The sequence below is a fragment of the Zalophus californianus genome, chromosome 12 (assembly GCF_009762305.2).
Source record: "Zalophus californianus isolate mZalCal1 chromosome 12, mZalCal1.pri.v2, whole genome shotgun sequence".
Taxonomy (NCBI): Eukaryota; Metazoa; Chordata; class Mammalia; order Carnivora; family Otariidae; genus Zalophus; species Zalophus californianus.
Window position 1 is genome coordinate 20233845 of NC_045606.1, and position 16949 is coordinate 20250793.

The 16949-nt window shown below is 36.1% G+C and overlaps 2 protein-coding genes across 3 annotated transcripts in view; one reads left to right on the top strand and one right to left on the bottom strand.

Annotated features, from left to right (window-relative positions):
- The window catches only part of RELN (reelin), a 492672-nt gene that overhangs the window by 148854 nt on the left and 326869 nt on the right, over nt 1-16949 (top strand). The window lies entirely within an intron of this gene.
- LOC113911406 (protein S100-A10-like) lies at nt 8222-8515 on the bottom strand. Its single transcript, XM_035723312.1, has one exon. It carries the CDS (start codon nt 8513-8515, stop codon nt 8222-8224), a length of 294 nt encoding a protein of 97 aa, XP_035579205.1.

A 16949-nucleotide genomic window follows, 5' to 3' on the forward strand; every position in this document is an offset into this window, starting at 1 on the left:
TCTATGGCTATTTTAAGCCTGGATTTAGGTCCTAGGCCTGGAGTTTTAACCTAAGTGGGATCTAGAGCCATCGCTGAGAGCTTCTTCGAAGCTAGCAGGAGAGAGGGAAGGAGAGGGAGCAGGCACTGGGCCTGCTGCGTGAAGCCCAGAGCCTCAAGTATCATCCAGCTCTGCCTGGGAAAACAGCAAAGCTTGTCATCAGACTGAGACTTTTGTTAAAGTAAGCCACTTATGAGAAACTAAAATTCTCTATGTGAGGAGTCTGACTTGACTTTACCTTATTAACCTGGTATAGAACATCAAGTTAAGAAAGTAACATCTAGGGGCACCTGGGTGGATAAGTTCGTTAAGCATCTGCCTTCGGCTCAGGTCATGATCCTGGGGTCTTGGGATCGGGCCCTGAGTCGGGCTCCTTGCTCAGCCGGGGGTCTGCTTCTCCCTCTCCCTCTGTTGCTCCCCTGCTTGTGTGCTCTCTCTCTCTCTCTCTGTCCAACAAATAAATAAAATCTTAAAAAAAAAATAACATCTAATGGAAATTTTAGAAGGAGAGAATAGAAAGAATGAAGACAGACCTATTTGAAGAGATAATGGTGGGAAATTTTCTAGAACTAAGGAAGACGTGAGTCTTTTCTATCTAAGCAACATAAATAAAGTTAGCATTGAATCAGATCATGGTGAACCTTCAGAGTATCAAAGAGAAAAATCTCAAAGGCAACCAAAGACAAAAGGTAGATGTCCTGTCATTTCAGTCTGGTAGTGGCTTTCTCATCAGCAAAAAGAAATGTCAGGAGACAATGGAACAGTATCTTCAAAGTCATGAAGGAAATGCATTGTCAACCTAGAATTCTGTACCTAGATAAATTATCAGTTAGGCATGAGAAACAAAATAAAGACATTAAAAAAAAGGCTTGATATTTTTATCACACAAACAGCTGATTTTTTAAAGCAAGCTTTTAAAAGATGTGCTTTAATATTGTGGTGCAAGAGTTAATAATAATTAGCAAGTGTGTTAGAGATTCCAAATAAGCTTTAGTTATGTAAATAAATTTATATACAAAATATACACCAATAGCTATTTTCAGATAGAATTTAGAGGCAAAGAATAACTGAAATACTAAGCAACATGAGTGTGTGAATTGGAGGAAGGAGAGAAGTCAGTATTAAAGTTTTCTAAAGTCCTCAAATTATTCTGAAAGAAAGTTGTAGACACAGTTAAAAACATAAATGTGTAGAACTGAAATAGAAGTATAACTTCCAAAACAGGGGAAGGATTGGGGAAAAGATGAAAGAAAACTTAATCCCTCCAAAGAAAGGAAAAAAGGTTAACTTCAAAAGCATAGAAGTATAAAATGTAAGATAAATCAACACATGATACATAAATTTTCATGCCTAACTGATAAATAAGTATATAGTTGACCCTCAAACAAAGCCCTAACACCCTCTATGATTGAAATCTGCATATAATTTTGACTCCCCCAGAACTTAACTACTAATAGCTTACTGTTGATCAGAAGCCTTACTGATAACATAAACAGTAGATTAACACATACTTTGTATATGTATTAAATCCTGCATTCTTACAATAAAGCAAGCCAGAGAAAAGAAAATGTCATTAAGAAAATCATAAGGAAAAGAAAAAACACTTACAGCACTTTATTTACCAAAAAAAAAAAATCCCCCTATAAGTGGACCTGCACAGTTCAAACCCGTGCTGTTCAAGGGTTAACTGCATATATATATTTACAATAAATATGAACAGATTAAATTCACCAGTTAATACACTTTGACTTTCAAAATGCAATTTTAAAAAATCTAGCAATGTTCTGCTTCCAAGAGACAAACCTAAACATAATGGCACAAAAACATTGAAAGTAGAGAGACAGGAAAAGATATACCAGGCAAATTCTAACAAAAAGGAAGTCGGTGCCAGTATATTAATTCCAGACAAAATAAGCAAAACATAATAATATTAGAGATAAATATTAGGGGTAATTCCTAAGGACAAAATAACATTCATATAGGTAAAACTGAAGGAAAAATGCAAAGTTGAAAACTACCTTTGAGGTGACAAGATACTGAGTACGTATTTTCTAATATTTCAAATGCAATAGTATTATAAAATTATTTGGACAAAAATTCTTTAAAAATTATTTCTTACCTGTAACCCTGAAACAAGTAATATATTATATGCTAATAAAAATATATTAAACCTCAAAAAAATTATTTCTTGAATGGATGAATGAATGCATGCATACATAAATGAAAAAATAGAAGAATGCACAAATGTACCAGAAGACTGTATTAGAGAATTAGGATTTATATTCTGCTATTTAAACCTCCAGATATTGCACTGATGATGGCTGGCTTTATATTATAACATTTTAGGCATTCTGGAAATAACAATTTGGTCATTTAACAAAACTTTATCAATAACTTAAAATTCTGATTTGCAATTAATTTTTCTCTAATATTTCAAGTGATATATAAATCCTTCTAAATAATAATTCTGACATCTTAAACATGTGGAATATAATATTTCTATTGTTAATTAAGCTAAATAAGATATCTCCTATTTTTGAATGTTATTTAGACTAACATAAAATACAAAGTTTAATATTATCAATAGTATTTTTTTTAATTGAAAGGCTCAAGTTCATGTAAAACTTGCTGTTAAAATTTTTTTAAATGCAGTTTGAGGAAATAAATTTAAACCACATATTTTCTGGAATTTTAAGATAACCTTTTAAACATTACAACACTGCATTTTCAAAAGTTGTCTTATTTAGCACTGAGAAATAAATATTAAAATTATTTCCACCTCCATTTTAGCACTTCACAATATTGAGGTCAGGTTTGGTTACCCACATGGACAAGTCCTAAGCTGGACTTGTGTTTGTGAAATGTCCTCCATTTGTTCCCACGATTAGTATTTAGAGAAGGGATTAGGAATAATATGAGCATATTAGTTATCTGGGTTGACATATTTCAAAAGAGCAATGTCCAAAAATATTATACAAATGATAAACAATAGAAATGCTTCTAATTAAAAATGTTCGCTGTGGTTGCAAAGGAGCCAAGATGGTAGGTCCCTTAATCAACCTCTGGTTTTAACTTAAGCAAATATATTGAAAGTAAGGCTGTAAAGCTGAGCTACATAAGCCTTTCTTCTAAATCCGCCTGCAGGCATTAATGCTCAGATTTGAGATGGCATCCTTATTTGCTAAGTGCAAAGATGGTTACAAAAGAGCTTTTCTCACTTTGAGGATAAAAGCTAAAGTATTCTTTAATTTTGGTTACTGCCCAGCTCATCTTAACACCATAATAGTTATTTGGCTCGAAACCAAAAAGTAGCAATACAGTGCTTACATGTCTATGGATCAAAATTAGATGAAAAATTGCTGTTTCTCATCTCCAAAGCTATTTGCTGCACATTTTATAACCCTCAAGATGCCTTTTGTAATATGTGATAACAGAGCCAACTGCAGCATCTGCCTGGAAAGAGATTACTTTAATTATGGACTCAATGTCCTATTTTCTGCAAGTGATCCCCAGAGACAGGCTTCCTGCCGGAGGAGAGGTGCAAGGATGCACATTAAAGCCTACACATCAACCACGAAGGGGTGGATAAAGTGAGACAAGGACACCCATAAACCGCCTTCATTTTCCTAGTCTGTGATGTGATGGAAGAGTCTATAGTGATAGGTTTTTAATTATTCTAGCATCTGTTGTTATGGACTTCTGATGGTGAGGGCAAGATGAGCTTATAAAAAGAGAACAAAACCTTTGACAGGTCTGTGAAGGAAACAGGCTGTATTAAAAAGGTTTGGTAAAACATAATTTTCCTTCCAAATTGAAAAATATATGCGCTGTATCAGTTACTTGCTGTAATATTATTAGAAAGTGAAGCTAAGTGGCTTTCTTGTCAACCCCAGTTCTGGATAACACATCAAGTGCCTCATTATTAAGAATTCATTTGCTATTCAGTATAATAGAGCTGCTCATAATGAATTTCATTTAGAATCAGTGCGTGTGTCTTATGTATTTCTATGGAAGTTCTTTATAATTTAACATTGATTTAACATTATGAGTGGACACTTAAAGCAAATTGTTACCTTGTTCGTATTAATTACAGAATTAGATTCCTTGATGAATGAGCTTTTGAGAATGAGCGTGTGGGCTTACTTTTTAAAAGCATAGCACATACTCATAGGATATTTGGGATTTCATCTGATTTCTCAAAAAGTATAAGCATATTTTGCATTTTTTAAAAGATGGGGGATTATAGAAGAGCAACCATGGGAATTAATTTTAAACTTCAAAAGAGGAATTTAAGGGATTTGGCATGGAATCATTTCCTGTGGGGGAGGGAAAGATGGAATGGAAAAATGTACCTACAATTATATTAGGTGAAAACATCAAGTCTTATAAGTATTATGCCAACTATGACTTTCATTATTTTCCGTTGTTAAAATGAAATGTTAATATATTTTGATAAAGAAATCTAAGTAAGTGTATCTTCAGGCATTTTAAATGGTAACATTTAATTCTAAAATGTTACAATGAAATATTTGCTTTTTGGGAAATATTTGGTATTTTTAGGACCTTCTAATTTATAATAAATAACACATTGGGGAAATTTTTAAATGTATGTTCAAAAGGATAGCTCTACAGAGGTTTCTGTATTGTATAGATAGATGGTAGATGAAGAATTGAATCTTTATTATCTATATATCATCAGAACTTATAAATAGAAGGTGTTTAGTGTTTGTCTTAAAGACCTTGGGTATAATAAATTAAAGCAATATTTATGGACTTTAGGAAAAATAAAAGCCTATAAGAAGAAACTGAGAGTATAAATAACTACTGTCATCAGTTCAAGGCAAATAATTCATAACTTTTTAATTTATACTTTGCTATTAAAATGCAGGTTTCTTTATTTTATATAATGGGTCTCAAATATGTTGTGAAATCAGAATTCCCATACAAATCAACAGCAGGGGGAGATTTCTAAATGGTTCATTTGGAGCATGACAAGATGACTTCTTTATAGATCAAAGGGAATCAGAATTTTCTCTCAAGGAGTATTCTGTAACTTCAGTTCTATATAGTGCACTTTGGCAACTCCAAATCAGACATTTTTTTTTAAACTTATTTTCTAATCCCAAGGTTTGTTTGGAATATATATATATGTGTGTGTGTGTGTGTGTGTGTGTGTGTGTGTATATATATATATATATATATATATATACTTTTTTCCTGTCAACTGTTTCTTTTAGACATTCTCTCTTCTGAGTTTGTTTTTTAGTAAAAATGTCCAGTTAAATTTTTTTGGCTTTCTGTATTTCATGTTTGGGTCAGAATGCAAAATGCCTTTATTTGGACTTAGAATTTAAAAGAATGACAATAGGGGCGCCTGGGTGGCTCAGTCGTTAAGCGTCTGCCTTCGGCTCAGGTCATGATCCCTGGGTCCTGGGATCGAGCCCCGCAACAGGCTCCCTGCTCCAAGGGGGGCCTGCTTCTCCCTCTCTCACTCCCCCTGCTTGTGTTCCTTCTCTCGCTGTCTCTCTCTGTCAAATAAATAAATAAAATCTTCAAAAAAAAAAAAAAAGAATGACAGTAGACAAATGTATGCTACAAACAGACTGTTCTTCACATTTAAACTTTACAGTGAATACTGTTTCCTTTTAAATGTTTAAATTCATTTTATTTTCTGGTTGTGAAAGTAATATTTATTGAAGAAAATGTTTACAACTACAGCTAAGCGAATACCTATGTATGTCCACACACACCTTCACACCAACACTTACTCCTGTGTGCACACACCCACATGTTCCTTTTCCCAGAAATAAGAATAGTAAGTATCTTATCTTTGGGTATATCTCTTTAGATGTATGTATGTGTTCAATTTTATTTTTACTACTTGGGGCTCTACCATGCATTCCATTTTATAATCTAGCTTTGTTTTAAAACCTAACGTTATATTTTAAATGTTTTTCTAATAAACATCTGTCTACATCATCATCTGGATAGTATTCTATTATATGGCTGTACTATAATGTATTTAATAAATTCCTTATTTGTGGATATTTTGCTTTTTTCCAGTGTTCACGATTTTAGCAGCTTTATAATGAACAGTCTTGTAGCAAATGCTCTTTGCACATGCCTAATTATGAAAGCATATTATTTTCATAGAGTTAACTATGAAGTCAACCTGATTAAAATGAGTAGCTAAGCTATGAAGTCAACCTGATTAAAATAAAACCATATTATGATTTTTGTGCTAAGGCCAGCATCACAAAGACTAATGGTCGTTGACTTTTCAACTTCAAACAGTAATAGTCCTTTATAATAATGTTTGATAATTATTCATAGCTTAAGATAAATGCCTGTTTCCTTATCATTGTTCTAATACCTAGTCGTCACTTTAATTAAGAAAACTTATTCTCTCCTATTATGCTCTCGTATTATAAAATAAGTCAGAGAAAGACAAATACCATGTGATTTCACTCATATGTGGACTTTAAGAATCAAAATAGATGAACATAGGGGAAAAAAAGAGAAGCAGACCAGAAAACAGACTCTTTACTATAGAGAACACACTGAGGGTTCCTTGGAGGGGTGGTGGGCAGAGGATGCACTAAATGGGTAATGGGGATTAAAGAGGGCACTTTTGATGAGACTGGGTGTTGTATATAAGTGATGAATCACTAAATTCTACACCTGAAGCTAATATTACACGGTATGTTAACTAACTGGAATTTACATTAGAACTTGAACAAAAAAAAGAAAACTCTCTCTCACTTTGCAACATTTTCTGTTCCATTGTTAAATTTCAATAAATGCCTTTTAAAGGTCTGTTTTATAAGGCAAACTAATTCAGTTGAAAAGCAACATATTGTGCCCACTTTCCAAAACTCCCTGGAACACAGGGCCTTGCAGCTACCTAGTCCGTAGTGAGTGAACCTCTCAGTCTAATGTTTATACTTTTTAAAAATCTTTGTTGTTTTAGCTCTATAATTTGAATGTAGCATTCCCATAGAGAATGTAAATTCCACTAGTAAAGAAGAGTTGGCTTTATTATATTATATAAATATTCACTCTCTAAAGTCCTAATTATTTAATGATTATAGGCCTAGAATAGAGCCTTTGAAATGGTCATGAGTGAAAACATCTACATTTTTCTGTTTATTAATGCTATTTTATTCTAGCATTGTCATTGTCTATCCTTTCTTCCGTACTCAATTTAGTCTTTCTTGGAAAAATAAATTCTTAATACAAGTATCCTTAAGCTTTTCCTAAAGAAAATCCTACAGACTGATTCTTAGAAATTATGGTTTATTATACAAACAAATGTGAGCATGCTTAATATTGACCATTTTAACAATGTGGAGGAATCCTTAAAGTCCTTTTCAGCCAGGTGGAAGTCTTTTTCACCTTCATCTCTGCTTTTGCTATATTAAAATTAATGCAGGGCATTACCTCACATATTTAGAACCTTCACCTGCTACTTTGGATATCTGTTTGCCCTTGGTCTCAACTCGTTGATTCATAAATCACCTCGAAGTTAGAATTCACACTGAAATATTCAAGTTTATGGTAACACTAGACTCTTCCAGAGAGTGAAATGCTAGCTTGATAGGAATAAATTGTAGGATGATATTGTAAATATGAGGGAGAAGAAGAGTGGGAAAATGTGTATCAATATGTAGACAAGTTTAAAGCAATATGAAAAAGGAACAATAATTTGAGCTGTTATTACAAAATCATGGTCTGTGAGTTGTCAGTTCTATAACAAGAGGGAGATTCAAGGAGCAATTATGGACTGTGTCTTCAACTTCAGACAGTGCTATTGTGGATTTCATGATCCTCCAAATTCTGGGAAACCTCCCAAGGGCTACTAGAAAGTGAAAAATGATGGTCTTACAGGCATACAGGCAACAGTCTCTGGAACAGTGGTTGAAATGTTAGGTAAAATTATTATTTTTTTTTTGAAGAAGGAATTTGTTTATTGAGGGTAAGAGGGTGCAAGCAATATAAAAATCAAAAGCTTATCTGACTTTTCTTTCTCTGCTTCTCAAATGGGGGATTTTATTTGTACATTTTCTGAGGGTCCCGATCTGCTCATGGAATCCTTTACACAGGGGGAAGCTGTGGGACAGATTCCTAAAGAGTGCCTTCGGGAGAACTCTCATTGGGCCGGCGGGAGTGTTGCTCATGTTGCCTACTTCTTTCCCTTCTGCTTCATGTGTATTTCAAAATAGTCATTGCATGTGATGGTGAGCCCAGCAATTAGCGAGAAGCAGCTCTGGAAGCCCACTTTGCCGTCTCGGCACTGGTCCAGGTCCTTCATTATTTTGTCCACAGCCAGAGGGTCTTTTTGATTTTCCAAAAATCCAGGGAACTCCTTATCCATGAGTACTCTCAGGTCCTCCTTTGTTAAGTAGCCTTTATCCCCAGCAAACCTGTGAAACGTGAACATCATGGTTTCCATGGCGTGTTCCATTTGAGATGGCATTTTGGTGAGGTCTGTTGAAACCTTGGCCTGAGGTGTGGCGGGGACGATTGGCTGGCTGGGACGCACGGCCAGTGAGTGGAGCGCGGCGGGCTAGAAGCCTTAGTACGGGGCAGAGGTGGGGGGGGGGGGAGGCAGGAGAAGCGTGGGCCGGTGTCCGCGCTGCGCTCACCCCACCAGGGAAAATTATTTTATTATTTTTTAAAGATTTTATTTATTTATTAGAGAGAAAGACAGTGCAAGTGGGGGAAGGAGCAGAGAAGGAAGAAACAGAGGGGGAAGGAGAGAATATCCAACGGACTCCATGTGGAGCCTGATGAGGGGCTTGATCTCACCATCCTGAGATCATGACCTGAGCCAAAACCAAGTCAGACACTTAACCACCCAGGCGCCCCTAGATAAAATTATTTTTGTGTCGAGTCTATATTATATCTACCGTGAAGGAAAGACCTTGGAGTGTGTGTGTGTGTGTGTGTGTGTGTGTGTGTGTGTGTGTGTTTATGTGTGTGTGTGTTGCCAGAGAAAGGCCCTGGAGTACCACTATAAATCAGTTTTTCTTTTGGAAGGTAAGTTCCTGGATATGATCTTTTTTTATTTTTATATAAGTTAAAACATGATTTACATTTTTAAACTTTTTAATGTAATGGCACCTGTCTTGAAAACATATCTATATCCCCCTTTTTGCTAATTCCACATTGAGAAAATAAAGATGAAAATCTAGAGCACACAGATGTGCCTTTTTTTTTTTCTATTTTAGAGAACTTGATGTATAACAGTTCAACTTACAGGATATTATACATGATTAGACTTAAAAAATAAATGCTTTTTTATGAAAGACTTAACTGGGGGATTTAAATATCAAATATCTTCGAAATACATTTTTTTTCCACAAATCCATTTACACAGAGCTTTTCAGTACAGCAGTGCTGGAGATGAGCGTGGCCTTGGATATTTAGTAAATAAATTTGTAAAAAAACATGCTGTTTTCTCATGGAGATGTTCAAAGTAACACCCTTGAGGGTGCCAATAAAAAAGTCTTTGGGTTTAAACATTTGACTACAAAGCTGTTATTACTGTACACTGTAGTTGCCCCTTTGCCAGTTCACAAGAATGACTTCCCACAACCCATAATGCTAACTCACAAGTAGGAGTTTTATTTTTTTTTTTTTTAAGGTTTTATTTATTTGACAGAGAGAGACAGCAAGAGAGGGAACACAAGCAGGGGGAGTGGGAGAGGGAGAAGCAGGCCTCCCGCGGAGCAGGGAGCCCGATGTGGGGCTCAATCCCAGGACCCTGGGATCATGACCTGAGCCGAAGGCAGATGCTCAACGACTGAGCCACCCAGGCGCCCCAGGAGTTTTATTTTTAAGTATAAAATGGTTGCAATAACAGTATTTGGACAAGAAATATGAATCATTGGCAAATCAGATGTTTAGTAAATTGTAGTAAATATAGTAATGATACTCATAAATTTAACATTTCACAGATAACTTTTCACTTGATGCATCCAGTTGAACTTATGACTTGACTTTAAATTTGCCAGTGTCTGGGTGGCTCAGTCGCTTAAGCGTCCGACACTTGGTTTCAGCTAAGGTTGTTAGGTCGAGCCCCGCATCAGGATCTGTGGTCAGTGCAGAGTCGGTTTCAGATTCTTTCTCTCTCTCCGTCTGCCCCTCCCCCTACACACTCTGAAATAAATAAATAGATAAATAAATAAATAATCTATTTTTAAACAAAATAAATCTGAGGAAAATTACATCTCAAAGACATCCACCCAGCTGCTTGTTTCAGACACTTCAGCACATGGGTAAACATTTATTTTGTTTGCCTGGAAGGAGTAAAACTTTTATGTGACACTGTGAAATGTGTAAAACTTTTTAAGGTCAAATATTTTTCAAAATATGATTATATGGCTGAGAGCTGAATTTCTCAAATAAAAATCTGAAAAGGGAAAAAAAAATCCATAACTGAGAAATAGTTCTATAATAGCTCTATAATATTTGTCTGTATTTTCACAAATTAAATTACTTTTCCTTTTTTTTCCTTTTTTTAACTTTTTTTTTCTTTTCAAATTTTTACTTAATTTCTAGTTAGTTAACAGATAGTGTAATATTGGTTTCAGGAGTAGAATTTCGTGATTCATTACTTACATATAACTCCCAGTGCTCATCATAACAAGTACCCTCCTTAATACCCATCACCCATGCGTATTAGCCCATCCCCCACCCACTTCCCTCCATCAACCCTCAGTTCTCTTCATTAAGAGTCTCTTGTGGTTTGTTTCCCTCTTTCTTTTTTTTTTTCTCTTCCCATATGTTCATCTCTTTTGTTTCTTAAATTCCATATATGAGTGAAATCATAAGGTATTTGTCATTCTCTGACTTATTTTGTTTAGCATAATACACTCTAGCTCCATCCATGTTGCAAATGGTAAAATGTCATTCTTTTTGATGGCTGAGTAATATTCCATTACGTGTGTGTGTGTGTGTGTGTGTGTGTGTGTGTGTGTGTGTGTGTGTGTGTATTCCTACTATCTCTTCTTTATCCATTCATCAGTCAGTGGACATTTGGGCTCTTTCCATAGTTTGGCTATTGTTGATAAAGCTGCCATAAACATCGGAGTGCATGTATCCCTTTGAATCTATATTTTTTAAAGATTTTATTTATTTATCAGAGAGAGAGAGACCATGAGCAGGTGGAGGGGCAGAGGGAAAAGTAGACTCCCTGCTGAGCTGGGAGCCCAATGTGGGGCTTGATCCTGGGACTCCAGGATCATGACCTGAGCCAAAGGCAGATGCTTAAGCAACTGAGCCACCCAGGCACCCCCAAATCTGTATTTGTATCCTTTGGGTAAATGGCTAGTAGTGCAAGTGCTGGATTGTCAGTAGTTCTATTTTCAACTTTTTGAGGAACCTCTACACTGTTCTCCAGAGTGGCTGCACCAGTTTGCATTCCCACCAACAGTGAAAGAGGATTCTCCTTTCTCGAATCCTCGCCAACATCTGTTGTCTCCTGTGTTGTTAATTTTAGCCATTCTGACAGGTGTAAGGTGGTATCTCATCGTGGTTTTTGATTTGTATTTCCCTGATGATGAGTGATGCTGAGCATGTTTTCATGTGCCTGTTAGCCATCTGGATGTCTTCTTTGAAAAAATTGTCTATGTCTTCTGCCCATTTCTTAACTGGATTATTTGTTTTTTGGGTGTTGAGTTTGATAAGTTCTTTATAGATTTTGAATGCTAACCTTTTATCAGATATTTCATTTGCAAATATTTTCTCCCATTCCATAGGCTGCCTTTTAGTTTTGTATTAAATCACTTTCATGAACAGATCTTCTCATTATGTAAAGCTGCTTGAGTGATAATTAGCCAAAAGTTGACAGTAGAAAATCATATAGCCAAAATCCCAACATATCTCTATTGTCTTAAAGATTGCTTCTGTTTCTTTCTGCACTTTCTTCCATCCCTAATTGCCTTTGCAACTGGCCATTCCTCTGAATAGTCAAAAATATGTATAGATTGACTTGGCTAATGTTACTTTATAAAAAACGTTACCAAGTAGATATATGATAACTTTTCTTAGCATGGCATAACTTTGGTTCTAAGGGGTAGCTAGGAAGACCTAAACTCTCGTTTATTTTTTTTTAAATATTATTTATTTGAGAGAGCATGAGCAAGGGGAAAGGCAGAGGAAGAAGTAGAGAGAGAGAATCTCAAGCAGACCACCTGCTGAGTCCAGAGCCTGATGCAGGGCTTGATCTCACAACCCTGAGATCATGACCTGAGCCAAAAATCAGGAGTTGGTCACTCAGCCAGCTGAGCCACCCAGGCACCCCCTAAACTGTCATTTTAAGATGAAGAAACTGAAACCCAGAGAGAATAGTTCAACAAGACAGAGCTAGATGATGAGAGTCCAAGGTAGACCCAGGGCTCCACTTCCCTTTTCACACACTGTGTTGAGTCCTCAGCTCACTGGCCCTCTGGGCCCTCCGAGGGCATTGCCAGCTGAGTGCCATTTTTCTGCCCTCCATCTTTCCCTCATGTATTAATAATACAGCCAAGACAGTGAAGTGTTACACTTAAACACCACAATACTGATCCTTGATTCCGGACAAAAACGGGGGTGTTTCATTTGGATTTATTAAGCTACATAGACCATGACCTTATATTCAGGGTTTTCTGGAACAGGCTCAGATGACTGTATTCTCTCCAAGAAGGTTGTTTGTTAAACATATAGAACTAACTAATAATTATGCAAAATTTAGTATTCATTAGTTTGTAAGTCAATTAGAATAAACTTCCAAATCAGAAAGAAGCTTTTGTCAGATTATCCACCTTTATATTTATTTAAGAATATATGATTCCCTAAGTGTCTCTCTGTGTGTCATCCACTATGCTTGGCTCTTTACTTCACTCTCCTTGTTTCATCCTCACAACAGTCTTATGAAATAAGCAGTATTATTATCCCCAAGATAGCAGAGTCTTGGTATTTAAATAGCTCTCTCATTATGCAGCTAGTTTTTATAGCTAGTAAGAGGCAGAACTTCAGCTCAGGTTTAGCCTGAGCCCTTAATCAATGCATTTCCAATGACCACACAAAGTTGATTGTTGGCTATGAAAAACGGCAGAACAAGAAGACAAAAAAATAGACATTTAAAAATACTATAGTCTGGAGACTAGTTATATGATTAATAAAGTGGTTAATAAGTATTGTTTTGAAGGCTTAAGAAAACCACTATTTGGGGGGAAAAGGAAAGAGATTTAAAATAAAAGAAAAAAGACATGGTCTTCTGAGTTATTTAAGGAGTCAGAGATGACATTGTTACAATAGAAAGAGAGAAAGAAGATAAGAAAAATACAGAGAAAGATCTTCAAGCATTTCTCCTTTTCTCAAAAACCTTCTTCTGGATACATTTCTTGTACTCCAAGTTTAAGATTTTCTGCTATGCCCATGGCATAAGCTTCAGTTTTCTGGACTCCTGTGGAAAATTAGCTTATGTGGAAAATCCAATTTTCCAACTATGTCCAAATGATGGAGCATTATTATATACATATTTATGTTGGCTTCAATGAATAATATGTAACCTTCCCCTAAAAATAAGTGAAGACAAAAGTAGATTGACTTGTTAACGTTCTGATGCCATGGGCTTCTCTGCCTCAGTTTCCCCTTCCAAAGATAAAGTTACTTTTACTTAGCATTTTCCTGATTTATTTGGAGAAAACCATGAAAAATTGTTTCAGTGTATGCCTCCTGGATACTCCTGGGTGTCAGTAACTGTAAAAACACAAAGCACTGTCTATTGGGTATTATCTTTTCCTAGTTCCCTTGCAGTTTTACTGAGAAACTGACTTGAAATTGACAAGGATGTGAACATTACCGCATAATTGGAAACAAAAAAAAAAAACTGATCAGAGGATCATAGAGGATAATTGGCCACATACGTAGCAAGAGTACAGGCTTCTAGTGACCTTCCAGGGAGACTAATGTCACATGTACATTAACATCCTCATTATTGACCTGAAACAACAGAAAACAGCAAGTTAATTAAATTCTCAGATAATGCTAAATTGAAGAAGTGTTTGTTGCTAAATACCAGTGAAGAACAAGACAGAATTCAAAAGGTCCCTTGAGAGTGTTAGAGATAGTCAGGAAATAAAACAACAACAACAACAAAATTGAAGCTTTAAAATGCAAGCAAATGTATCTAGAGAGGAAGAAATTTTAAACACTGATATTAGATAAGCTACAATTAGAATGCAGTAATGATTAAAGGGGCCTTCAGGTGACAGTAAGCAGAAAATTAGACATAAGCCCGAAATGCAATATAGTTAAAATGCTATTGGGTTTAGGACCCTTGTATTCAGATTCTGCATAAAGGATCAGATAAACACTATTGGCTGATGAGACCTCGTTTAGACTTCCTTGATCACAGATTACAAAGCTGTAAGAAACAGAAAAGATTAGAGTTTGTCATATGTATGCAAATGCCCTACAGTCCAGGAAAATCCAGTGCCAGCCAGCAACAAGCTACAATAAAAGGCCCCTTTTCCCTTAAAATAAGTCCCTTACCCGTCGGAAGTAGTACACGAGGCTCTCATCTTTCAGGTAGGTTGCTGTCCCAACCGTTCCCATTAAATTGCCCATTGATTTCTTGGGAAGACTTAGTCTGGAAATGAATTTGTTGGAAAGACTATGTGGCAGAGGCAGGACTCAGAGTAGAAGGGGAAACTGAGGCAGAGTAGATAGGTGTGTGACCTGGGGTCTCCAGGAGGCTCAGAAGGGACAGATAGGGTCAAATGGTGTCTCGCCCTGAGCCACTTGAGGAACTCAGTTTCCGAGGGCCAGGGGAGAAAGTGTGGTTAGGGAGCGCTCACTAGCTGGTAACGGATAGTGGTAACTGTAGGTTAGTGAAAGTCACTTGAACTTAAATGTTTTTTGATTCACATTGGAGAGCAAATGGCTGAGGCCATAGCTACCTATTTTCTGCTGGTCCTGTGGCTGCAACAAGGCAAACCGTTTGAATAAATAGCCTTATTCTCACTAGCTTATTCTTTACAGAAATGCTATAAGCTTATTAAAGGGCTTTATGGCAGAATCATTATATCACTCACTGGATAGATTCATAATTTCAGACACTAAAAAAAGTTCCATTGGATTTAATAACTGAAATGTGTTTCCCTGTGGATTAAATAAGTTTGGGGGGTTGATTTTTTTTTTTTTTTTAATTCTGTGTTGGTTTATGTCTGCCAAGGGAAATCCACAATGAATTAAATCTGCTCAATGAAGTTTTGCTCTTATAAAATTGTTTTAATGCTAAACATTGCCTGTTTCAAATATTGTACCAGAGGCATTTATTTACAATCTGGTACATATGTAGTTTGAACTTTTTAGCATAACTTACAGTGAATTAATGACTTGTTATTTATTGCTCAAACACTCTGCAGAAGTGATTTATAGGGCCCTGCTATGCACTGGCAGTTACTTTGCAATCTGTGTGCTGGCTGTCTCATCAATATCATTAAATGAATTCACAGTGACACAGCTCTGCTACTATAGTTTTTGATATGAGGGATAACTGAACATAAATCAGAACTTATGTTTAATTCATAAGATGTACCAATCTCTCATGTAGGCGTGAGTTAGGTTAGAGGATGTCACAAATGTGTTTTACAGTACCTCTTGTGATTAAACCCAGGCCCTTCCATATGACTTTATATTCCAGGTAAAAATAATAGGTTGCTCTGCGCTATGCTATTTTTCAGATAAATGCAATTTATTTTTATTTAGGTACGATTGGTTTCTATTGTTGCCCCACAAGCGGGATATATTGAGAGTAACATTGAGAGAGGTGTAATGAAAGAACCGTTACTTCGAGTTTGAAATTCTTGTATATTCTTCAAGTAGTTAAAGATGAATTAATATCTACAATTTATTTTTTAAATCTTTTTTAGACATAAGGTTTTAAAAAACAGAATAAGTGGACATTAATGCTGAGTCAAAAATAGTTTTATTTTAAGCCTTAAAATTTCTTTTTAGTAAGAACTTAAAAAAATGCCTAATTAACTTTGGGAGAATGGGCCTGGTTATCTTTGCTTATTAGTCTAGTCCAAGAAAGGGGAAATATGACAACTTAATATACAACAAGGAAAGTCAGTCTCTTGCTTGTTTAGAAACAAACAGTTCCACAGAATAGAATTCAAGATATATTTATATATGGGTTTTCTAAAAAGGAAACTTTAACTGTCCTAAAGAATTTTACTGGTATTGTTACTATCGCTACCATGACTGATACTGATTCTTTGAACCAGTGCGAGTGCAGTGTAATCCATGCAGAAGATGTGAGTTTTTCTCCTGGTGAGAAGGGTAATCTGGCTGCAGCAGCGCTGGGACCAGGGCACTGGGATAATGGTGAGCTTGCCAGGTTGTCGAGCCTCATCACCGACCCACTGTGTAGCCCTGTGATCAGCTCCGCTGACTGTCACAAAGAAAAGAATGTGACATATTTCTGCCAAAGAAAATAATTCCAACATAGGCAAGAAACTGACAGAAATGTCTTCTCCTCCTTCCTCTGGTTCCAGTTGATTAGACCTAGCTTGAGGTCCTGATGATTTTAAGACCTACTTAGTTGGGCCTTGCTTGAAAAGAAGATGGATGAGCTATTGCTTTCAGGGCCTGAGTGACAAAAGGATAAGAGGAAATGACATTACTTAGTAGTGTAATAAGTAATTGATTTCATAACGCTTGGGGCAAAGGGCAGAATACATACATGCATGAGAGCAGAGGACTGCCCCAGGCATGTCAGCGGAGGGGAAAGAAAGAAAGCACACAAGAAGTGTTGGGGAATAGGGTGCCTCAGAGGGGAAAAATCACTAGAGGAGGGTGGTTGGTAACAGCAGGATAATCAAAGTAGTTCCTTTACATATAAATTGTGAGATTAA